The sequence below is a fragment of the Protomyctophum parallelum genome, assembly GCF_964188405.1.
Source record: "Protomyctophum parallelum genome assembly, chromosome: 15".
NCBI classification, from domain to species: Eukaryota; Metazoa; Chordata; class Actinopteri; order Myctophiformes; family Myctophidae; genus Protomyctophum; species Protomyctophum parallelum.
The window spans coordinates 6,959,736-6,984,010 of NC_139710.1; the positions used below are offsets into that span (position 1 = coordinate 6,959,736).

Sequence of the window (24,275 nt, forward strand, 5' to 3'; positions counted from 1 at the left end):
GTGTGTGTGTGTGTTCTCCCTATAGTTCTTTCTGTCCAGTGCACACCCTGGGACTCTCTTCTAATACCGTACACGTACATCCATGCCAGGGACACCACTTATCATTTCAGCAGCTCTCTTGTTCCCCTTCCTGACAGACAGCTTGTTTTACTGTACAATGCCGGGAAACAGCTAAAACACTCAGTCTGACAAATGCCTATGTCAGCAAATGAGAGGGTAGCTACCGTAAATACTGCACTTGTAAACATGGCAATAAAACGGGAGTCATGCTCAAGAGAATAAGCGGGTTTGAGAAGTATACTGAGCTTGTCCAATGCTTTGGCATTGGTGTAAATTCATTTTTAGACTAGCAATATGACACCACACTTTGGTGTCGGTAAAATCTGACCGTCACAGAACCCATTTCACAGTGGCTTTTACGTTTTCTTTCTTTACGTTTTCTTTCTTTTTCTTGGGAGGATACATAGGCTATATTATAATGGGGGGAAATATATATAGTATTGGTCATTAAATAAAATCAGTTTTATGCACATCTGATTCGTTGCCCGTAATACATTTCTCACAATTAATGGTATTACATGGTGGAGTGTGGCAAGGCAACATGAGACAGAAGTTAAAAATCTAAACACACCCAAATGTCAGGATGTCTTCTGACAGGGCCATAGAAATATAGGACTCAAAACATAAAGCGGTCTGGTATAGTGCCACCATGAAGCAATTCGAAAACAATTGGGATGGAGTGTCTTCCTTGGCCTACTGGCTGAATTCATGACGAGTTTGATGCCGATCAGTCCAGCGTTTTATATTTTGTGATTAAATATGGTAAGAAATTGTAATCTATGCAAACTTCCCTTCCCTTATGTACAGTATATATGCAAGTATCTCAAATATAACTTCTGAACTACAATAATGCAGTTATGACATTAAACATTCAGAACTAAAACATTTAAACTTGCAAAAGCAACAGTGATGTTGATATGTTCTTAAACCCAATTTATAAAATGATATAGAAACAACCTTGCCAAGATCATGTGACTCATGTATTGCGTGTGCTTCATCAACACCTATTATGAGGATTTCAATGTTTGGAACTACACAGTAGTTTTAGGAACCATTGGAAAAGCATTACTTTTTGTTCTCGTTATCTCAGAGCACACCTAAACAAATTCGAAATTTAAGTTGGTTTTGGCGATAAATTATAAAATATTGAATATATGAATATTCTTCATTAGGCCTACAACAGAAATCTACGGTAGTGTCGCAATTCTCAATATCTCTGGTAATACAGGGAGGCTATACTGTACCCTATTATAGTTATTACCAGCAAAATGTTGCCATATAATAGGCTTTAAAATGTCCTTCTCAAAAGTGTTTGCTTAATGTACAGTACGGGTATACTTGACCTAAATGGCCCATCTACTGCCATTTTCAATCTTCCATTTTCAGTGTTCAACACCATCATATAGTGGAGTATAAATCAGGCTTCAGAAGAAAGCTAAATAAGCCAGTAACTCCAAGATATTTGCATTAGGAGTCCCATCTCTAGTATAGAGCTGTTGAGCGGAGTCCTCCACAGCAGCATACACTCAGCCACTGTCTTATCACTGCCAACCACACTTGCTGAGAACAGCCCTAGAGGTTACAAAGTAAGCAGCCCTGTTGCATTGGTGTGTGGGCACCTTTAGGGGCATCCTTCATGTCAGGCAAGGTATAGCTTGTTAGTAGGCCACTGGCCAAGGCTCCCAGATGGCCTTACTTCAGGCATTCACAGGGGAAGTGCAGAATCTGAGGTCGTCATGGCTGTAAAGGGCGACAGTGAAATAAGTCCTGAAACACTTCCAAATTAATTTGCAGTATGGAGCAAGCATATTTGGTACAGGGACTGTCTGTCTGTCCTGGCTCCATGATACTTTGTGAAGGACATGATTATTACAAGGATAGAAGAATGGACAGATTTATTTCTAGGTTACCCATTTCAATTTTCCTACCCGACTGGCAGACGTTTAGAAACCGATGCAAATTAAGAATATCTGACAAAATATGAATGACTAGTCTACATTAAGCCCCTACATTAAATATTATGCATGTTATTGTTATATATTAAATTATCGCTTATCACCACACACACTTTATAAAATGGCATCTTCTCAGTTGCATTTAACCAATAAAGTATAACCAACATGAAAATATCAGAGTAACAGATAATGACCCATTTGCTTTTTCATGATTAAGATGAAACACACCTTGGGATCAGGGGTCCTGGCCAGCATCAAAGCCTCAACAGGTTGGCTTAGCAATCCCACTCTATTCGGCTGTCCTCGCAGCGTCACTGTTATAGAGGTGGAGGCTTTCTGCCCGACTGCAGAACACACAAACAGAACCGCTCAGGTCCAACTGCTCCAGACGGAAGTCTACAGCAGTGGTTCCCAAACTTTTCAGGTCGAGACCCAAAAGAGATTAGACTTTTGCCCGGGACCCAAACTAGTGAAAATAGCCAATCTAAAAAAGGAGCACAATGCGTCGCAAGCTTGTAGTTCAGCCATTTTGGATGGTTATTACTTTTATTCGTGGAATTTCTTAGATTTGTTTTAAAATGTGTACTCTTTTGAAAAATACATACCGGTATATATTTTAAATGTAGGAATACAAAATTGGACTTTTACTCAAGTCTTGACCCGTATAAATTGTTCTGTGACCCACACATTGGTCCCGACCCACTGTTTGGGAAACGGTGATCTTCTAGAACAACTCTACAGCATTCGCTTCAGACATTAAACCTGACCAGTAACAAAGCTAAACTCAGCTCAGTACCTGGAAATGGAGGGTCTAAAAATAGTGCAAATCAGCATGATGAGACAATGAAAACAATGGCCAGTTAACATAAAGTATAGGTTCAGAGATGAGGAATGGGAACAAGGAAAGCTACACAACACTCAAAAAAAAATAGAGAGAAATTAAAACATGGGTTTGATTCCGGTCTTTATTGCAATGGCAGTGACAGAACCCAGAGTAATACCATATGTTATTGCTTTCCCTATGTGGGTCAAACATTAGGGGCCAATGTTGTCTATATGTCATCATGGATACTGTGGATGCTTCTGGCAGGTGATTTACAAAATGATGTTACATGAAGCGTTAAAACAAGCACAAACATAAAATGAGTTTGATCGGTCACACAAAAAAGCAGTATGGCCAAAGACTCACTTCAATTGTCATGTAAAACTTATCCATTCATGTTGCCAACACCACTTTTTTTCTTTCTTTTTGACCGACTTATTCCACAATTGTTTTGCATCAAATGGTTTTCATATTTTACCCCCTCCCCCAATCCACAACCATTTTGATGTAAACACTGTGCATCAAAGTTATGAACTTGAATATTTTGACTTCACGTCACCCTAGGTAGTTTCCATATATATGGCTCTCTCCAAACAGGAATAAAATAAAAGAAAAAAAGCGAAAGAAAGAAAGAAAAAAGAAAAAAAAAACGAAAAAACATCTATTAACCCATTCTGACCGGGCACCCATTTTGGTGTCGGCATCATGTTATGCTTTAGCTATTTAAAAATAGCAGATCTACAAGCTCATATCGCGCCACCGAGTGGCGCGATACGAGCTTGTAGGTCTGCTATTTTTGAAAAATCGAAGAGCGACTGACATTTTTTAGAATCTGATCTCAGGTCAGAATGGGTTCATCAGACCAGTGTGTGTCCGGCAGAAACCTCGTATGAATCTGATCTCAGGTCAGAATGGGTTAAACATTGAACTGTATTCTGATGCTACATATATGAATTTATTTTAAAAAAAATCTTACAACTACCTTCCACAAGGATAATTATCTGCATACACAATATAGACAAGGCTGTCCTCTAGGGCCTCCTGATAGTGTTTTCAGAACAAGTGATGAATGAACCCTGGGTATTCAACGTGGCCGTCGTGTTTTGGCAGTTCGAGACATACCGGCACTCTGGTTGGAGATGTGTGCCAGGCCGGGCAAGCTGCTGGCGAGCTTGGCAAGTCCACCATTGGTAAGTAGCTGGTGGATGGCTGTGGTTTTTGCCACCCCCCCTGTGGTGACCACTGGCATAGCCCGAAGCAGAGCACTGCCACTGGTGGAGGTACCAATTGAGGTCAGGACGTGTCCTTGGGGCTTCGCGCCAGCTACCTGAGGGCGTAGGCAAAGGGGCAGATACTGAAAGGATTAAAACGGTGTATGTATTATATCGTCGCTTTCACGCTTTGCAATGCAACCGTTATCAATGACAGATAATGAAGGAGAAAACCTCATATCTCCACTTGAGCTGGATTCAGGTAAAGTGGTGATAATATGACACACGCAAGTAACTGACAATATACAAAGTCACAATACCAACTTTGATGAGGCATATTGTTTTGTTTTAAAAATATAAGGTTTTCTTCATTTTCTGAAAAGAATTACGTTTTTTAAAGTTTTTAAAACATTTTGGACTTCGACAGCAGAGATATGTATATATTATATATTGTCAATTACTTGCATGAGAGGGGGAGATGTGGTGGAGTTGGCTGTTTTAGCAGACAGTTTGAGGGTCCAATGGAGTTAAGAGGTTTTGTCCAGGTACATAAGGGTGTTCAATAGCACCGATTTATGCAAAAAATAATAATCAAAAACCTCAAAAATGGAGTTAAGAGGTTTCCTCCCGACAGCAACGACACAGGGTTCAAATACATTTTCCATTAAAAAAAAACGTGAATTAGGTTAAACCTGGCTGTTAGCCTGGTCCTGAGCAGGCTAAATCCACAGCATTTGTTTCCATGGTAACTAGTGTGGCATTGCTTTCATGAAACTGAATAAAGCCACAATATATCCAGGTTAACTGGCAAACTTAATCTGGTAAGATTAACCAGCTTTCATGAAACAGTGGCAGCCAAGTCTATGGACTTTTTATGTTTGCTTTAAGCGGGCGCCCCTCACTTTCAGAGCGATTCTGGGATGCTTGATGTAATGCAGGCCCAGATCATGTTCATTGGTAAACTCAAGCCGAGTCAAGAAGCACAGACTCGATATTAACCAGAAGGTACCTGTGTGTTGGCCACTGTGCAGGGCAAGCTAGGAGCTTTGGTGACGATCTCCTGCAGACTGAAACTTAAGCCTTGGAGTAGACTGCTGGCGGAAGGTGCTGCATGCAAATGCAAAGAAAAAGAAAACATCTAATCAATGGTGCTCAGATTTAGTCAAATTGATGCCAAAAGAGAAAAAAATGCAACAACCGCAGTCATTTCAATAGTCCCTATCACAGACAAAGCACCACACACACATCCAATGGGCAAGGTACAGAACATTCTGACAAATTATGCAAGAGGAGATCGATAATGTTTGCTTGGATATGTTGTTCGCACACAACATTCCAGTGTTCAAAACATTTAAAACAATTTGAAAAGAGAATTTCGACACGAGATTGAAACCCCACCTTTAATCTGATCCAACAAAAGTGTTGTATATTTGCATTTGTTTGTTGTGGCCAATGGGGTCGAGATTAACATCAGTGTCGAAGAGTACACTACACACAGGTGTGCGGGTAGGCAGGACAGGACAGGACAGCGAGGGGAGTGGAGGGGAGGGAGATACCTTGGGCGGTTGCAGGAGCGTGTGGCTGGACAGGTGTGGAGGACCCTGACAGCATACAAGGCTGCATACTGTTGAATGAGCTGTTGAATGAGCTGGAGCCCGGGGACAGGGCACTAGACATCTCAGACAGACTACCAGACCTGCAGTGACACACAACCAACCAGTCTACTCAGGAGCTACCCCCGCACCAAATGCCTGTCAGCCATCAGTCAGCACCCAACCAGTGTCCACCACACATCAATCCGTTTGACACCACATACACACTTTTGTCCAACAAAAGGGGGGATTTTAGCCATGGTTAGGCAAGGTATAAAAGCTTGATTCTGAGTGCGTGTGTGAGTGAGAGAGCGTGTGTGTCAGACCTGCCAACGTAGACTTGAGTACGGCACAGTCAAACTCACAGGCGTCACCTGCTTTTTTGCGTACTTTAGAGAGACTAATCATATGTGCGTACTTTGACGACGAAATGCGTACCTGCTACACAAATTGTACAGGTTGGCAGGCCTGGTGCGTGTACATTATGTATAATTGTACGTATTGTGTGGTAGGACTGGAAATCATACCGTTGTGCTGTCAGAAGCCCAGAGAGTTCCTTGGCTCCAGCTACAGTCTGCCCCATTGTCATAGACAGCGGCTTCCCAGAAGGTCCAACTATATTGGAGGAAGCAGGCAAGATAGTTGTGCAGTAACTTCTGTAGCTAAAACATCACTGTACAATTAAGACAGACAAGGTGGCTCTTAAAAATAAAACTTTTGTATGGGCGATAGTTAAATGTAGCAATGTAGTAATGGGGTGTTCAGCAGCATAGTCATTTCATTATTTATCTTTGTACCCTTTACATGCAAACAATAGACCTCAGATCTTATGTTGTATTTGCTTTCATCTGTCATATCACCTAAAGAATAGGATCTGAACTCATGATTATTACTGTCTGCCTGCCCCTGAGATTTCTATCATTGAAATTTTAAATAAATATATTTAGAAAAAAGAAAAGAAAAGTAGACGATCATGTTGAAGTGCTGCCAAGTCGTTGCCTACCTTCCTGTCCAGATGGGTTGATGGCGCCCCCTGTTGAATCGCCTTGTGACACGATGGTGACCTTGATCTTGGCCCTCTTGGATGCTTTGTTGGGAGTAGGGCTTGGCGTCTGCCTCCTTTTTCCATGGGACCTTAGCTCGTCTCGGTCCAGGCCTTCCGTCTGGTCATTGGACAGTGGCACTGCAACAGCATACACACATTATATATACAAATATATACTGTATATATGAACTGTTAATCTAGTCTATATGGAAATAAAAAACTAAAACAAGTTTGCTTTTCTTGTTTATATTTTTGGCTTTTATTCATTAGTGCTTATCGTTTTAGTTTTTAAAAGTGCTTGGTAAAAACACAGTAAATCAAGGCCTGTGTGGTGAGACCTGCAAAAGCAATGTAACTAGCCACCACACAATAAAAGGGCAAAGAAAATAAAGACAGATATGACAGGGAGAAGAGGAAGATAAGAGTAGGAGGAGCGACAGATACTTACCAAAGACACAGGGTGGGGTGCCAGGAGGAAGATTTTTCCTCACAAGCATGTTTTGTTTCATAAAAGCAGCGAACTGAGCTGGAATGAATTGGACAAAAACAAAAGAGGGAAAGGAGAGTGGTGGAGGAGAGACAGAAGAGGAAAGTATTTCATTCACGTTCCATCTTGCCCTTCAGATGTTGTGACTCAATTATCTTAATCATTTAATTCACAAACGTGTCAACCAATTTAGCCCGCTCTCACCTATAGCTCAAAAACCCGCAGCTGTGTATGAATGATAGGTATTTCCATTGCATAGTACCGGTTTTCCACAACACAAAAATACCTGGTACCTTTTTGGTATCACCCATAGAGTATTAAAAGGATAGAGACTGATCTGGCGCGAAGCTCCGCCCCCTCCACTATTCATGTCAGTGGAAGTTGCTCAGTGGCGTTTTGAAGCACCTGGAAGGACCGTCTATTTCCACCTTTTTGGGTGCATTTCCGCATTGTACCACCAAATTTTGGTGGTCCAATGTGGAAGTGCAACCGAGTGCTCAATGTTAAAGCCCAGCTGCACGGGGTTTCCTCGCCTGCAGTCCCTCCTCTTACCGCTAGGGCCCAGTGCTTCAACGTTGGAAAGCCTCACTGGCCCTTGGCATCACCTCCATATCAAGGTTCCAAGTAAGCTCTGGCAATATCAAAAGTTGACATCCTGAAAACACTGCAGACTATGTATGGACTGCTCAGAGGCAATATAGTTACCAATTGTCCTGAAACAATTAACGCTTCAATGAAGCTCCCAAATATTCGTAAACTTATAAACGCTTGCCAAACATATTCATAAACCTTTTGTTAAACAGTATAGGTTAAATAGACAGTTTCCAGCATTTGCATTGTTCAGCACTGTCCTATGCAGGCCAGGGGGTTGGACCGCTATGATGGCCGGCTATTTAAAGGGGTCCTTTCTGAAGTGGAAAATGGCACTTGCTGGACTTGCTCAGTTGCTCCTCTAGAAGAAGCCTGTGAACATTCTGTGCATAGATGTGCCACGCAATGGTAGGCCTCAGGCTTGAGGCTTGGGCTGCGTCCGAATTCATTCCCTATGCCCCATATAGTGCACTACTTTGGGGTTCCGCCATTTTGTTATAGTGTCCGATATTGTAGTGAGCATTTTTGCACCCTAACGTAGTGGACTGAAGTATCCCACAATGCACTGGGAATTGTAGGGAGCACCCGATGGTCGCTACAAAAACGCAGCCCCATAATGCATTGCGCAAGCTCGCTCTTGAGTGCACATGCACGCGTTTGCGCACGTGCGCTGCTTCTGCATGCATGCGCTCATTGCGCTCCAACTCAGAAGAAGAGGCAGAAGTTGAACCAGCGAAAGAACTCAACACAAATACTAGTACTAGTACTTTTTAAACTTTCGTTTTCCCCTCTCTTTTCTTCCCTGGCGGATCTCGAAGCTACAGATCTCGATCACAAGTGATCTGTGCATTTATTTGAAATTGTTTTAATTTAATTTATAATAAATCTACTCATTTGCAATAGTATTACTAATCTGATTCATTGTCACCCAGGCCCAAAGGAAAGGAAAGGAAAGGTACTCCGTTTACCCAGGGTAACTGGACTAATGAATGAGGATGAATGAGAACTTTCTCAAGCTAAATGAGGATAAGACAGAAGTTCTTATAATCGGTTCTAGTGAACAGAAATAATCAATATTAAGCAGACTTGGCAACCTGACTGTAGAAAGTAACAGTACAGTAAAGAACCTGGGGGTTATTATCGATTCTGAATTGAATTTTAATTCACACATTAATCATGTTACCAAGATTGCCTTTTTTCACCTTTCACCTCTCGGCTTGATTACTGCAATGCACTTTTTTCAGGACTGCCTAAGAAAACAACTGACAGATTACAATTTGTCCAAAATGCAGCAGCCAGAGTTTTAACTAGAACTAAGATGAGAGAACATATTACTCCAGTTTTGGCATCGCTGCACTGGCTTCCGGTTGTTTTTAGGATTGATTTTAAAATTATTTTACTTGTCTATAAAGCTCTCAATGGTCTCGCACCTTCCTACCTACATGACTGCCTGCCTAAATATGTCCCAAACCGCCCCCTAAGGCAGGGGTATTCAATTAGATTAGGCCGGGGGCCACAACTGTAGAATTATTGTGTGTGGGGGGCCGCACAGTGTGCGCGCGAAGCGCGCACACTGTGGGTTCTCAAAATGCTTTTTGTGCTCAAACACGAAGATTTATGTATATTTCCGCACAGTAATGAGCAGGATAATATGTCTATACAGGTATATGCCACCTTAGAATAGATGTAGGCCTAGACCTATTTGACAGTGCATAAACAGCATTGCTTTGACATTAACGACTGGACGGACACACACACACACACACACACACACACACACACACACACACACACACACTCTGCTGTGGGCAGTTCAGAAACCCGTCCACGACCACCAGTGACATCATCGTTAGGCAGATTGTTTTTTAAACAAGATTTATTTACGTGAGAATAGTTTATCAGACTATAAAGATCAGATTACATAGAGCAGTGATTCCCAAAGTGGGGTCCGGTGGACCCCCAGGGTCCTGGAGGCAGTTCCAGGGGGTCCCCAGGGAAATGATGGTTTGGAACCAAATGGACCCTTATGGGTCTGTAACTGTAACTGTGTACAAATGGAACCAAATGGACCCTAACAGGGTTTATTATTGTGAGAATGATGGCTTCCATTTTCGCATTGCAACTTTTCAGGACTAGAAAGCCTGCAGTTTCTATTAGCTTGGATTCTCCATTGATGTCACTGTTGGGTGGGTTTCTGAACTGCCCACAGCCCTCCTATGTGACACAGACCGAGTAGAAAAAAACGTGTCATTTTATCATGATTATTAGTGAGGACCTATTATATGAAGATAGGTTGAAAAGTGGTCCTTTAATGATTACCGTCATTATGGTAATCAAACAATTAATATCGCACACACCATACCTGTAACTTTTATTATCCCTCTTTTTTTTTTTTTTTCAAAATTCTTCCAGGGGCCACAAGGGGGCGCTCCGCGGGCCGCATGTGGCCCGCGGGCCGCCAATTGAATATCCCTGCCATAAGGTCTTCCACTGCTGGCCTGCTCGCTTTGCCTAAAAAATGGCAACAAAAAAATACGGGGAAGCAGCTTTTTGCTTCTACGGGCCGTCGGCATGGAACAAGCTCCCTCTGTACCTTCGTCAGGCAGCCTCTGTAGACATTTTTAAAGCTCAGCTCAAGACCCACTTCTACAACATTGCTTTTAATTGATCTTTTATTTTTAATTTTTTTGTTATTCATGTCCTCACTGTATTGCATTACTGCTTGTTTTTTGTCGTTTCCTTGCTTTTCTTTTATTCTCCATTGTTCTGTAAAGCACTTTGAGGTGCATTTCATGTCATGAAAGGTGCTATACAAATAAAGTTTTATTATTATTATTATTAAGCCCAGCGCATGACGTTAGGAGAGGAATCAGTTGCTTGCTGTAGAATATATTTGTGAGATTCTTTATCACAAACGTAGGCTAAATACATGCATGTGAGACACATATTAATTGTGTCCGAACATATGTTTTATTAATATTCATTAATTCCTGCCATGAAAAAATATGCTATCTAACATTATTTAATTGAATTGCGATATACATTAAAACCGATATTGACGTCAGAGTCGGTGCTCCCCAAACAGGGAGTATTGTCCGAAATCATCACTATAGAGTCCACTAGAGTCTGGATCCCCGTATGGGGAGTAGGGAATAACCCTAACAATTCGGATGCAGCCATGGTATGGTAGGCCTCAGGTCTACCATTCTGAAATTTAATTTAATATTATTTGGACTGCTGACAGTAGGCTCTCTTTACTCTTAAAAATAAATATTATATATATATACATACACACAAAAACAATATCATATTATCTATACATCTATATACACACACACACACACACACACACACACACACACACACACACACACACACACACACACACACACACACACACACACACACACACACACACACACACACACACACACACACACACACACACACACACACACACACACACACACACACACACACACACACACACGTATATATATTATTTTTTAAGAGTAAAGAGAGCCTACTGTCAGCTGTCCAGTAGTCCAAATATTATTAACCCATTCTGACCTGAGATCAGATTCATACGAGGTTTCCGCCGGACACACACTGGTCTGATTAACCCATTCTGACCCGAGATCAGATTAAAAAAATGTCAGTCGTTCTTCGATTTTTCAAAAATAGCAGACCTACAAGCTCGTATCGCGCCACTCGGTGGCACGCTATGAGCTTGTAGATCTGCTATTTTTCAATAGCTAAAGCATAACATGATGCTGACACCAAAATGGGTGCCCGGTCAGAATGGGTTAAATTAAATTTCAGAATGGTAGACCTGAGGCCTACCACACCAGGCCTCAAGCCTGAGGCCTACCATTGTGTGGCACATCTATGCACGGAATGTCTATGTCCACAGGCTTCTGTGTGCGGCCTAGAGGAGCAACTTCTTACACCATGGTGTAAGAAGTGTCCTTTGAGAAACCGGGCCAATTAAGCTAGTCGAGTTCAGGTGTTTCTAAGCAATGGAAAAGCCCCATTATGGTATGAGGGTGAGGGTGCTTATGAATGCTCACTTGTGTGTTATGTGTGTGTATGCGTCCTTCTTCTGGCCAACCAACCTTGAGCTTGTCTGTGTGTGAGTACCGTGCCGGACCGCTGCATGTGCGTCTTGAGAAGTTGTGTGGCTGTGATCAGGCTGGACTTCTGCGCTGGAGACAGGCCTGACGTTTTTGGTTTTGGGCTTGAGGTGGGACTGCTGCACACACTGGACAGATCCTAAAGGGACAGGGCAAAGAACAGACACACTAACTGATGAGTAATAATAACCACCATTTACATTTGATTCTGCCATGGAAAAGTGAAACAATTAAGGATGTCCTCATCGTTGATGCCATTCAGACACAGTATTCTGTGTGTGGATGAGGATGCTGGCTTTGAAAACAGCAGCTTGTGTTCAATTCCAGCTTACTAGTTTCTGTCTCCCCATCCACAAAATTGTTGTCATGTATAATTTAAAACAGTCTGTCAATAAAAAACAGCCTTTCTTTTAAAGATGAATGTTATTATTACATGCATTACATGTGTTGGATAAAATAGTTATTAGGGGTGCACCGATGTGGAAATTCTTGGCCGATTCCGAGGTTAAAAAAAACAATCTAGCCGATAGCCACTGATGCCGATGTTTGTATACAGTATTTGGTTACAGTTCCTGTCGAGTTAGGGTTTTTTAGTGCAAAATTAAAAAGGTATGATAAACATACATAGCAGGCAAATGTCTTTTGTCTTTTTGATTTAATATTGAGAATAGGGGAGCTTATAGACAGTTACTGACGCTTAATTGATTTGACCCAGATTTGTGCAAACAGATTGGTAGCACAGCTGTGTAAAATTCTAAAAGGCTGTCATATACTCATATACTTTAATGAATACATTTGCAACTACCGGTATGTGAATAAAGGTTGTACACATCAGTGAAATGAACCGCTGGGAAAATCCCTAATTGAGAGAGTGCAGGCCTAAGGGCCGATTCATACTCCTATTTTACCGCTGTTTCGGCGCTGTAGTGCCGAAATGATTTCGGCTTCAGAAATTTTCAGTAGCACCGAAGAGCGGTACCCGCCCCCCGAAACTCAAATGTCGTCACATTGGAGGCACTACAGAGCCGAACCGACTTTTATTCGGCTCTAAAACAAGAGTATGAATCTGCCCTAACAAGCCACCACAGCTCATGAAATATAGACCAATATAGGCTAACAGGGCTTAGTGCTTACCCTAACATCTCTCTCTTTTCTCTGACTCAATGACTTATCCATCCAAATTGAAAATATAAATTTCATGGAGTATAGGCCATTTGGAATTATAACAATCTGTTGAAGATTGGCGGAGTATGGCACAAGTTTGATCTCAACCTTTTGTGCGACGGGCCATTGCGCTGAAGTGGTGGCGGTGTTTTACCTATACTTGTGAGGACCTCTGCTTGGATTCATGGTGAGTGTGCACCGAAAATACTCTAATAAAAAATAGTAAGCTCACAATGCACTGCATCTGGATGCAACACTATAGATACACGGGATGACAATAAACATTGTGGAATATATAGTTATATACCACTTTGAATTAAAACAATCGGTTGTGCATATAGGCGGAGTATGGCACGAATGATTCTTTTTGGGGATGTGGAGGACTTTGACGTTGACCGAGCTGACGAACCCCCCCCCCCCCCCCCCCCCCCCCCCCAACACCCAGTATTGTATTTATTTGGCCCAAAATGATTTATATATAATCTGTTAATCACACAATTAAAGACCGTTGATCGTTTGCAGCTGGCGTTAATTACCTCGCGCAGCGCAAGGGTTCACTATATTTTCTCTATAGCGCGGTGTATTACCGGATTTGCCTGCAGAGCAGAAAGTAACGTTTTTTACAGATGCGACGATGGCAGTTAACAAGGCAAATATCAGCCCCTACCGATTGTCGGCTGATACATCGGTGCACCCCTAATAGTTATGATTATTCCTTTGTTTTGACTACTTCACTCTCTTCCGTGGATAGTGCATACACCGCTAATTGCTTGATTATGATATAAGTTACTCAACAACTGAACTTCGACTGTTAACCGCTATGACTCCAATACAATATAATTGTGAAGAGCCTACCCTACAACTTTACATACATAAGATTAGGTTTGCCCAGATCGAATCGGGTCATCGTAAATCGGGTCCGATCACGTCATTTTCAAATGATCAGAATCAGATCGGGATCCAAAAAAGGTGATCGGGACATCCCTAGTATCAATATTATATCCTTATCATGATATTAGACTGGAAATTGTCTGTGATATTGTACTATTGTGATGTGGCATAAACGTGTTCTATAAAATATAAATTTGGATCAGGAAAAAAACAGTATCGGCAGATGCTCAAAATCAAATGACCGGAATCGGATCGGTAGCAAGAAACCGTGATCGGGACATCCCTACATAAGATGTACCCGTATATTACCAAATAGTAGCCCGGGCTGTAAATATGCAAAATAGATTCGGACCCCAGGCGTTTATAAGGAACCAGGCCATTATTTGCAGTAGGCTGTTATTTATTTTTGCACCGGCCAGCACAGGGCCATTATTTGGTTACAGATTAGTTACTGTCTAGCATGTTTTTATTAAGTGCAAATTTTAAAAGTATATGATAAACATACATTTTTGATTTAATATTGAGAATATTGGTGAGCTTATAGGCAGCTCCTGCTGCTTAATTGATTTGACCCAGATTCCAATATACATTTTAAAAGGCTGTCATAGCTTGGATTATCTTATTTTAAAGGTTCTTTCAAGGTTTGACCTTATAGATAAAAAGAAATGCATGTGCTCAGTTTTGTAATGAATTAATTTTCAACTATTTGAATAAAGGTTGTACACAGTTTAATTAACCGCTGGGAAAATCCCTAATTGAGAGTGTATAGGCCTAACAAGCGCACCACCGCTCAGTGCATGAAATATAGGCTGCATTGCTAACATGATGGAGATGGTAGGGTAAAGCCCAAACCCTATCTAAAAGGCATATAAAAAAACATGAGTTATACACCCAATGAAAATATAAATTTCACAGAGTATAGACCACTTAGAATTATAACAATCGGTTGAGGATTGCCCGAGTATGGAACGAGTTAAATCTCAACTTTTTTCGTTGCGCGCTTCATGGTACTTGTGAGGACCTCTGCATAAATTCATGGTGAGTGGCACTGGCGCACTCCACACCAAACATGGAAGATCTGCAAGCTCATAACGCGATGCAACACCTCAGAACCTGGGCCGTTATTAGGTAGTGGGCGGCTATTTGAGTAAGGGCTGTTATTTGTAAATATACGGTGATAAGTAAGTCAGACTATCAGACTGACCTCAGAGCCGGAGGGGGATATGGGGACTCTCAGCGCTGGGGACGAGGGCCGTCCTCTCTCCATGTCAAACGGAAGCTCCCTTCGAAGTCTCTTCTTCTTTTCCGTGTCCATGTCCCTCGTCTCCCCCGAGGCGTGGCCATGGCCCTCGGCCCGCGCCAACACCCCAGACAGAAAGTCAGCTATCTCATCCTACAGGAATACAAAAAAAGCATTTTCAAGCTTTTATTTTCACCCAATTACGAGTTAAAAGAAGATCTGCTTTGTACTGCGCGAGTAGTTACGTAGCCTCACCTGAATGCAGCGATCCACCATAGTCTGTGTCAGTCCCTCGGTTTTCATCTTTGTTGAGTTGATTCTGAGGAAGTAGATGATTTAAACGTTCATGAAAATTGTCATAATCACCCAACCTTGGATTATTAACAAACAACAAAAGCCAACACACAGACCAAAGAAACAAACAGATGGGTGACTGTTAACCCACTTGAGGTTGTCATCGGCTCCTCCCACCACCACCATGCTGTTGTCTGCCCTCAGTCTCTCTCTGAAATCTTCCATGTTCTCTATGCTGCACTGCAGAGCATTCTGGCCAACCACAAACAGCACTGGAGTCTTCATGTCCAACAGTGGGTCGTCCACATCCTGCCAGACAGAAATACATTGACCAGCCATTAGGATCGACTTGCCAGTTGGCAAGACTCTAAACAGTCACGTAAGACAAACACACAAAGCACTGTCGGATTCTATGGTTCTCCAGGTGACCTGCAATAGTAGTTTGCTAGTCTTGCACTGTACCATGCAGAGGTGTCCCAGGTCTAAACCTGTCACCAATACAATGTCAACAATAAAAATGCACTAGTAGTGTACAATCCCGTGTACTGGGCCCCTTAGCCATGATTCATGGAGTTCCCGCTCATTCTACGAGGACTGTACATTACTAAATACTGCCACCTACAATTTACTACAAGTACTTAATTCATAAATGCTTCTCTGTCTAGTGCATTTTTTAGTAAACTGTAAGGAGCTGAGTCTTCCCACTATGGAGAACCAGCTTTCAACACCATAAGACTGTCATTGTTTCAGTGAGTTTATTTTTACTACAGCGTAGACACCGGGTCAATAAGGAAAATACATATACAGTCCCATAGCGTTAAGGGGAACTCCTAATGGAGTTCTATGGATCATGGATACTAACTTGGCCCAAAGTTGAGAACCGTCTCTTTCATTTCTTACCCCTCGTGATCCGTTGGCTGTCAACAGTGGAAACCCGAGACATACCACTGCTGTGAGATATTCCATAAGAGATACCTGCAGTTGAATACAATAGGCATAAATTTAGGTTTAGGTTTATGAAGAACTAAACTCATTATGCTGCAGTCAAGTGACAAAAAAGCCTTACGTGACAAGCAATGAGAGCACCCACATTCCATCCAACCAGGATAATGGGTTTATGAGGGAAATGACTGTGAACCTGAAACAGACAAGTTAATATGGATTTATTACATGACTTCAACTTGGAGATCTTACACGGTTTATTATTTTGTTTTAAGCACTTAATCCTAATATAATCATCAAATAACAATTAACAAGCACACAATGTGTCTGTCAAGTTGCAACCTGTTGTGAACATGCAGATCTGCTATTTTCGCTGAATATTTAATAATCTTTTGGCCGAAGGTTTGCCAATTTTCTCGTATTATGACATGCCCAGAATAGGGATTGGTGGGGTTCATGTGATTAAAGGTGAGACACATTCTGTTCCTATCAGCAAGTGGTGCACACACTATAAACACAATGTCCCGGTTGTTTCCTCTATCCTTTGTAGACAAAGATGTGCCATAACATATATATATTTTTTAAGATATTTAACTTAAAGGCTTTTTGACTTTTATTGAGATTTACAGTAGTTTGACAGGAAAGGGGGAGAGAGATGGGGGGGGGCGGGGGGAGACACGCAGCAAAGTCTGGATCGGGACTTGAACCCGCGACACGCTGTCAGGTTGGATTACCATCCTAGGTGCCTGGACCACTTGGCTGGCCCAGGCCAAGATGTGCCATTATTGTTTTTATATGACCTCAGAGGATATAAAAGAGAAATAGGAAGTCCTACCTCCATGACCTTTGCCCTGACTGTTCCCAGCATGTGCTCCAGGCACTGAGTAATGCCAACACTGGCTCCGCTGCTCACATGTGTGTTCACTGGGATAACCTAACGGGGACACAGATGTTAAGGGACCTTTTTGTAGAGGAACAATAAAGTACTTCTCGGAAAACCATGTGGATATTATTTGAGTGGGAATTCAAACCTTTCCCAAGCAGGACAGCTGAGTTTGCCAGAATCTCATTCGGCGTGAGGTAGAGAGTGCAGGATTGGTAGGGCCCGATGGCGCAATCAGGATGAGCGGGGAGCCAGGAAGCTTGCTCTGAAAAATAGAAAGCAAAGGACAGGCCTTTACCGTTAAATCATAGTGACTATAAATGAAGAAAACTGTCTGATCTCACTCAGTACATTTCTCTCTACAGTGGGTTAAATCGATCTGAAATTGTACATGAGCATTGACCATTGGCGTGAGGAAACTGATTTTCCTAAGCAGTGAAGATGATTTTTCAAAATGTTTCCCAAATTTGTGAACTCTGTCTGTTTTTTTTTAAATAAGAAATCTTTAACCTAAAACATGAACCATGGTTGATAATAAATTAAAGTTGTCCTTTAAGGCACATTTTCTTCTTTTATAATTTGCACAGTATGCTGCAGAGCAGACAGCACAACGTACGCGTTTCGGTGTAAAGCCTTCGTCAGCGTTTTAACCTTGCTTCAACTCCGTCTGTTCCTAGCCACAATAGATTTTTTTATAATGTGGTGAATCTAGAGTTGAAATACCCTCCATTGACTCACCACTCATCCAATTTGCATTTGCGATGTGCATGTCTTAAACGACGTTAAACTCACCAACATTGCAGCTGTAGTCCAAGCTTGAATTATCTGCTTGTTTTTCATAAAAACCACCGTAGACATGTTATGTTCTACTTTCTGTCAAGAAATTCTGTGCAAGTGAAGTGTTGGAGTTTGGAAGCGCTCGTTTTTATTAAGGGGTCGCGCTGCTGCCTCCTGCATTATGTGCAAATGCAAAAGAGATGGCATGCAGGGCCGTTCAGTGACTTACGAGTCACGACGAGCACTTCCAAACTCCAGCACTTAGAAAAAGAATCACTTGCACAGAATCATAACATGTCTACGGGTTTTTTTTATGAAAAACAAGCTTGACAGATTGAAAGAGGATAATTCAAGCTTGGACTACAGCTGCAATGTTGGTGAGTTTAACATTGTTTAAGACAAGCAGATCTCAAACGCAAATTGGATGAGTGGGGGGTCAATGGAGGGTATTGCAACTCTAGATTAATCACATTATAAAAAGATCTAGAGTTGCAAATTGCGGCTAGTCTGTTCCCATATATTTTTCTCCTCATTGGGTTGGTAATTGCATTAATGTGCCAGGGGTTAATGTGCATTAACCCCTGGCATACGCAGGAACTCTAAAATAAATACCTACTAAAATCATAGAGAAAATGTTCTTAGTTTTAGACTATAAGAGACTAATATTTCATACATATATATTTTTTAGTGAATATGAAATATGCTAATATTTTAGCTGAAGTATTTTTAGGTGTGTGGAATGTGGACTATTTTCTACTTTGAAAACTAATCCAAACAAAACTGGAAAAAAAATACATTACTATAATAACCTTCGTCTGCACCTAGTTAGTGTGTATGGCATCTCCAGTATGCCATTATAAAACCAATAAACAGAACTGGAAAAATTGAAAAAATGTCTGCAAGGCCTACTGGTTTGTTATGAGACAGAACCCCAACAGCCGGATCCCATGGACGTTTCAGCAACAGCGAGAGGGCCTCTGAACTCGGGGCTCCACTCTTGGCTGATGACATCAACAGCATCCTATCAATCAGTGAGGGCAACTACCCAAACACAGGATAACAAGTTACTCCCAATTCATTTTCCACTTCTCTGTAACAATTTCCAAACATTCATTGTTTTGTGTATACACTATTATAATAGCAAAGAATGACAATTACAATATAGGCATTTAGCACTAATTAGCAGCCCCTCTTATCCAGAGCGACTTACAATAAGCCAGGTTATCGCATACATCAAATGCAGAGGCAGTGTTTGTTACTTAAGCTTGTTCTTCTTGACCACAGTTAGTCAGTTAACTACCACAATGACCACAATGTTAAAATTTTAATTTAGTTTTAACTCCTCACTGAAGTTTTTATGTCTACATAATCTAGAATACTTTTTTGGTCTACACAGGGATGTAAATCTAAATTCCCGTTTTGTAGACCATGTATATCTTCATTCTGCTACTTGCTGATGTAATAACTATGTTCACATGTGTCTGACAACTAGTATCAATAAATACCTTGCTTTTGAGAGTTTGCAGAACATCCAAGTAAGCAGCCAGCATTGCAAGACTCAGGGATTCAATCATGGTGATGTGTAACCACTGTGTGAGCTTGGTGTCCCAGTTGACACTGGCTAGTGCATGACGCACCTTCCTGGCACACTTGTCCACGGCGATCCTACGCAAGACTGGCTCATTGGAGGCCTAGGGAAGAGTTAGTCGATACAGTAAGAGTATATTGATACATGCATTAGATTATAGGGGGTGTTACAATGTTGAGGTGTGCATTTTGTCGTTTCTTGTCATGCCTATCCCTAATAAAGTGTATATTACAATGTGGTACAGGTACCGTCTACAAGTTCAGTTTTTTTGGATATATTTATTTATTCAGGGAGATGTACAAGGTTAGTTTTACATCATTATTGTTATTGGTGACAGTTTTTTTTTGTTTTTGTGCAACCCTTCCCCTTAGGTTGTGACCAATAGTGGTCACGCTTGCCCAGCCTACCCTCCCGTTCACCCTCCCATGGGTCGTAGGGGAGGCAAAACGTAAGAATTTAAATAAATTTAAATACAAAATAAGGAAAAATAAATACCGTAGTAAAGTAAGGAAGATAAACAGAAAAATAAATGAATAAAAATAAAAGAAACATGACAAACTATAATATAGCCTACTGCATACCTCCTTGGGACATTGAAATTGATGCAGAGTAGTTTAATTAAATTATAACTGATCGCTCGGGAGTGTTTCCAGGTTGTTGAAGTGTGATATGAAGGGTTGCCATCTAGCATGGAATTTCTCGATTGAGCCTCTAATTGTGAATTTTACTTTTTCAAGCTTTAGGAAAAACATCATACAAGTTCACAGTTAAGCAGCTGTAGCACTAAATGCTATGGTACTATTAATGATAGAAATGTTGAATAGACTGCGAGATCGCGAGCACCTTGGCCATCATGCATTGCATTTCAATTTTCACCCGATGAAAACCCATATCATTCCAAGAGGCTCAGTGTCCTTGCCAAGCTGTACCTAGTGATACCCTATTACCCAGGTTCTGAACATGCCTGAATTTCGGCAGGTTGGCCAGTGGACAAACATGGCCCTTTAGGGCTCGAGCAGGTAAATGTACTAAAAACGAACAAATGGAAAAATACTCACAGTTTCATTGGCCAGTCGGGCTAGTCTTTCACCTTGTAAAGCTTTAAGCACTTTATTGAACAACTTGTTCTGCGTCACAGACCATCCAGTTCTGAAAAAATAAATTTGGAATGGTAAGGGATACAGGCTATTATGTGAAAAGACAAGTGAGAAATAATGTTACAAATGTCTCAAGCAAACTAAGTGTCTACATACTTGTTTACGTGTTCTTCCCAGTCATCAGGGGGTGGGGGGTTATCAGCCACAGTACGAGCAAACAAGACGTGGCGTTCACATTCCTTCATCACACTCAGGGCTTTATGGTTGTCGTAGAGGGGCACAGGTGTAGGTGTGACCGTTTCCACATCAATTAAAGTGTCAGACTCTCTGGAGAAAAAAATAAGATTAGAGCACATGTCAAACTGACCAATACATCACCTGGGCCTGTTACAGGAGACTGCATTCTGGCAACTGACACGTCTCTAGGCTATTAGAAGTAAGGCTACATCAGTGGTGCATGGGCTGACGCAAGTACACACCCTGAACATGACCCAATCCAACCAGACAGATTGTCAGACAGATGACAGATTACAATTTGTCCAAAATGCGGTAAACTGCTATTATTTTAATGTTTTATGCCTTGCTTTCCTTTTCTTTTTTTTCGCCATTCTCTGCAAAGCACTTTGAGCTGCATTTCATGTCATGAAAAGTGCTATACAAATAAAGTTTTATTATTATTATTATTAACCATTGATGCCGAGGAGGGAGGCATTGGGTAACATTTTTATAGTCGTCGGTATAACTCGGCCAGAAACGTCCCAATCTCAGGGCACACACCATCACCACAATGCCACTGGGCTGGTACATCTGTGCCCACGTTATTGGTGCATCTCAGCCGCCAGCCATAACAGATTTATATACTAGTAATATTTTTCTTGGCCATAGTACCGTAGGAACTGTAAAATGTTATATTGTTACATTCCTATATCATCTTTTGTAGTCTAAATGTGCCAACCGTCACTGTGACTTCTGGATCCCATGTCTCAGAGAGCATAGACACAGTATCCAATAACTAGGGCCTAAAAGATGCCCAACAAACCACCATAGATAGATATAGAAAGGTAGACGGCAGACGCTACAATTCATTGGAGCGACCTATATCGAACCGAGGGCGGAAGTGCGCCCATTGACCTTATGTACACCGCCACCATCTTGCCAGCAAGGTGGTAAATAGTAGCTATTTCCCATTGACAGCCCATTCATCCAAACAGAAAAGTCCTATCTGATTGTATTAACAACACCAAACTCCCCAATATTGCAGCTGTACGAAAAGCTTGAATTTTCCTCTATTCGCAAAGTGTTTGTTCATACAAATCCACCGTAGACATGTTATGAGCAACTTCCTGTCACAAACTTACAAACTTAACATAGGCACATAACATTTTAACATAGGCATTAAACCGCTTAAACCAGCCTGAAATAAAACTGTAGTTCAGTCAACCCCTGTTCGCATGCGCAGTACTGCTTCCGTAAGATTGCATTGGGAAAACATGGTAGGCTACTGGCTGTCAAACAACTGCTTTGTAAGCGGTTGTTTGATCACGTTGATGCCTATGTTAAAATGTTACGTGCCTATGTTAAGTTTATCAACTGTATCTTGGTTACTTTTTGGAAAAGATACTGCGAAAGGGGTTTAATCCACTGTTTGTGGATGGGCTCGACTCCATTTCGACCTGTGCAGGGATAGCTTTCCGCGGAACCTCATCTTGGAGCTAAAGCGTAGATGATGTTCCAAACGGAGCTACAGAGCCGGAAGAGGTGTCTACAGTTGCAAATCACTAGCCTTCATGTAATTTCCCATGACCAAGTAAGTGTGCACAACTTCTTTACTCACAATGAGGAATCAGGTTGGCGACGGGTGACAAACAGAGTCCTGGTGGGCCGGGCACTGCTTGCATCCGGGTGGGCATTCCATGGCTTGGCATAGCTGTGGTCAAGGAACACCAAGTCGAGCTCTCGTTCATGAGCAGACAACTGGAACAGCAGGGAGGTACCCATCTTCCGTGCTGATGTCTGGAAGTCCTTGTCTCCACCACGGTGCATCCTCTTCCGGGCCCCACCAAAGGGCCCCAGAAAGGGATGAGTATTCACACCAACCACCTGGGAGGAAGGTTGACAAATAAATGTCGAAGAAGAAAAATAATCAACTCAAGTTTTCACAGAAGAACTTGAGTACTGTGTTATATAGTATCTAGAAAGAGATACGTACACAAAATATAAATATTAGACTTGGAGGTAGCAGTTCTGCCGCTATGCAGGTGCTGCCTAGCCTGACACTCAAGTCTGAATTTTCATTTCGTTTCACTTCATTCGCCAGGACATATATTTTTAATTGTAGCGAAGAGCCCAGGCTAGGTGCTGCCTTTAATACATGAATAGTTTACACGCCAGTCATCGACTTGTTGTGATGATAATGTGATCATATAAGCGATCCTTTAATTACGTCAATGCTGAAAACCACTGTTGAAATAAAAACAAAATAAATGTATATAAAGCCAACCTAACCGAGAACATTTACAGTACACAGATCTAGCCAATAACCATTATCATCAAGATAGCCGCATATGTCTGGTTAGCATTATGCTAACCAACGTTAGCGTAAGTTGCCATTTCTTACCTTTAGGCCCTATTCCAACCTATTATTCATGAATTTAAATGATTTAAAATCTTCTTCGCAACAACACGGTGTAAAACGAGGCGGTAATCCCCTGTATATTAGCAGATATAGCACACAGAATTTGTAATGCGCAGACAGTCTCACTTCCTTTTGTTATGTGAGCGCATGAGCGGTTGCCATGTTTTAAGAGTCTATAAAACCCGTTCTATGCAGTGTTGCCAGATTTTGTGAGAGAAACAAGCAAACGGGTCTATAAACCGAAAACAAGACCAAAAGAGGCGGCCACATGAGCGCTCATGTTTCATGAGATCATAACATCACAATCAATCATACATTCTACAATGCTTAGAAGCTCATCGGAACCTTGAACGCGCTGTGAGCTTGTAGGTCTGCTATTTAAATAATAACCTCAACCACCAATAGACTATTTACAACCAACATTAGGCCCACAGGAAAAACAAGTCTCTCCTCTCTTATCCATCTATAAATGCACTAACTGTGCCTGATGCAAAATATGGGCTGGATTTGAACAGAGATTAAAAAAAAAGAAGACATATACTGTATTTGTTTTGATGAACAAAAGCTAATACTTGAGGAGAAAGTTTGGGTTAATCTATGGATGCTGTCTGAGGAGGGGTGTGTGTGTGTGTGTGTGTGTGTGTGTGTGTGTGTGTGTGTGTGTGTGTGTGTGTGTGTGTGTGTGTGCGCGTGCATGCGTGCGTGCGTGCGTGTGCGTGCTATAAATGAAAATATGCGGCCTGGGCCATAGCTCAGTGGTCCAGGCACCTTGGCTGGTAATCCAGTCTGGCAGTGTGCCGTGGGTTCGACTCCCGATCCCGACGGCCTTTACTGCATGTCTTCCCCCCCATTTCCTGTCAGCCTACT

The 24,275-nt window shown here is 41.7% G+C and overlaps 1 protein-coding gene across 2 annotated transcripts; it reads right to left on the bottom strand.

The window, feature by feature from the left end:
* Positions 1 to 769: 769 nt before the first annotated feature.
* On the bottom strand, positions 770 to 23,566 carry kansl3 (KAT8 regulatory NSL complex subunit 3). 2 transcript variants are annotated; one of them, XM_083784266.1, is made up of 22 exons: positions 23,391 to 23,566; positions 22,608 to 22,873; positions 20,930 to 21,100; positions 20,735 to 20,825; positions 19,594 to 19,779; positions 18,998 to 19,129; positions 17,460 to 17,576; positions 17,264 to 17,362; positions 16,553 to 16,624; positions 16,387 to 16,461; positions 15,638 to 15,795; positions 15,448 to 15,511; positions 15,157 to 15,345; positions 11,880 to 12,036; positions 7,135 to 7,212; positions 6,645 to 6,824; positions 6,169 to 6,256; positions 5,606 to 5,745; positions 5,059 to 5,156; positions 3,961 to 4,165; positions 2,244 to 2,359; positions 770 to 1,800 (listed from the first exon to the last, which is right to left on the bottom strand). In XM_083784266.1, exons 2-22 carry the CDS (start codon positions 22,814 to 22,816, stop codon positions 1,795 to 1,797), a joined length of 2,631 nt encoding a protein of 876 aa, XP_083640392.1. In that variant the 5' UTR covers positions 22,817 to 22,873; positions 23,391 to 23,566; the 3' UTR covers positions 770 to 1,794. The 2 variants fall into 2 exon arrangements, with proteins under 2 accessions (XP_083640392.1, XP_083640393.1); XM_083784267.1 differs by lacking the exons at positions 770 to 1,800; positions 2,244 to 2,359; positions 5,606 to 5,745 and having other exon boundaries at positions 4,028 to 4,165.
* Between the last annotated feature and the right edge of the window lie 709 nt (positions 23,567 to 24,275).

Bases quoted from the DNA above. Each gene is read 5' to 3' on its own strand.
- kansl3 (XM_083784266.1), bottom strand. From the start codon at position 22,816: ATGCACCGTGGTGGAGACAAGGACTTCCAGACATCAGCACGGAAGATG. The intron at 19,780-20,734 runs GTGAGTATTTTT...ACTCTTCCCTAG, and splicing joins CCCGACTGGCCAATGAAACT to GCCTCCAATGAGCCAGTCTT. The intron at 4,166-5,058 runs GTACCTTCTGGT...CTACGCCCTCAG, and splicing joins GCACAGTGGCCAACACACAG to GTAGCTGGCGCGAAGCCCCA.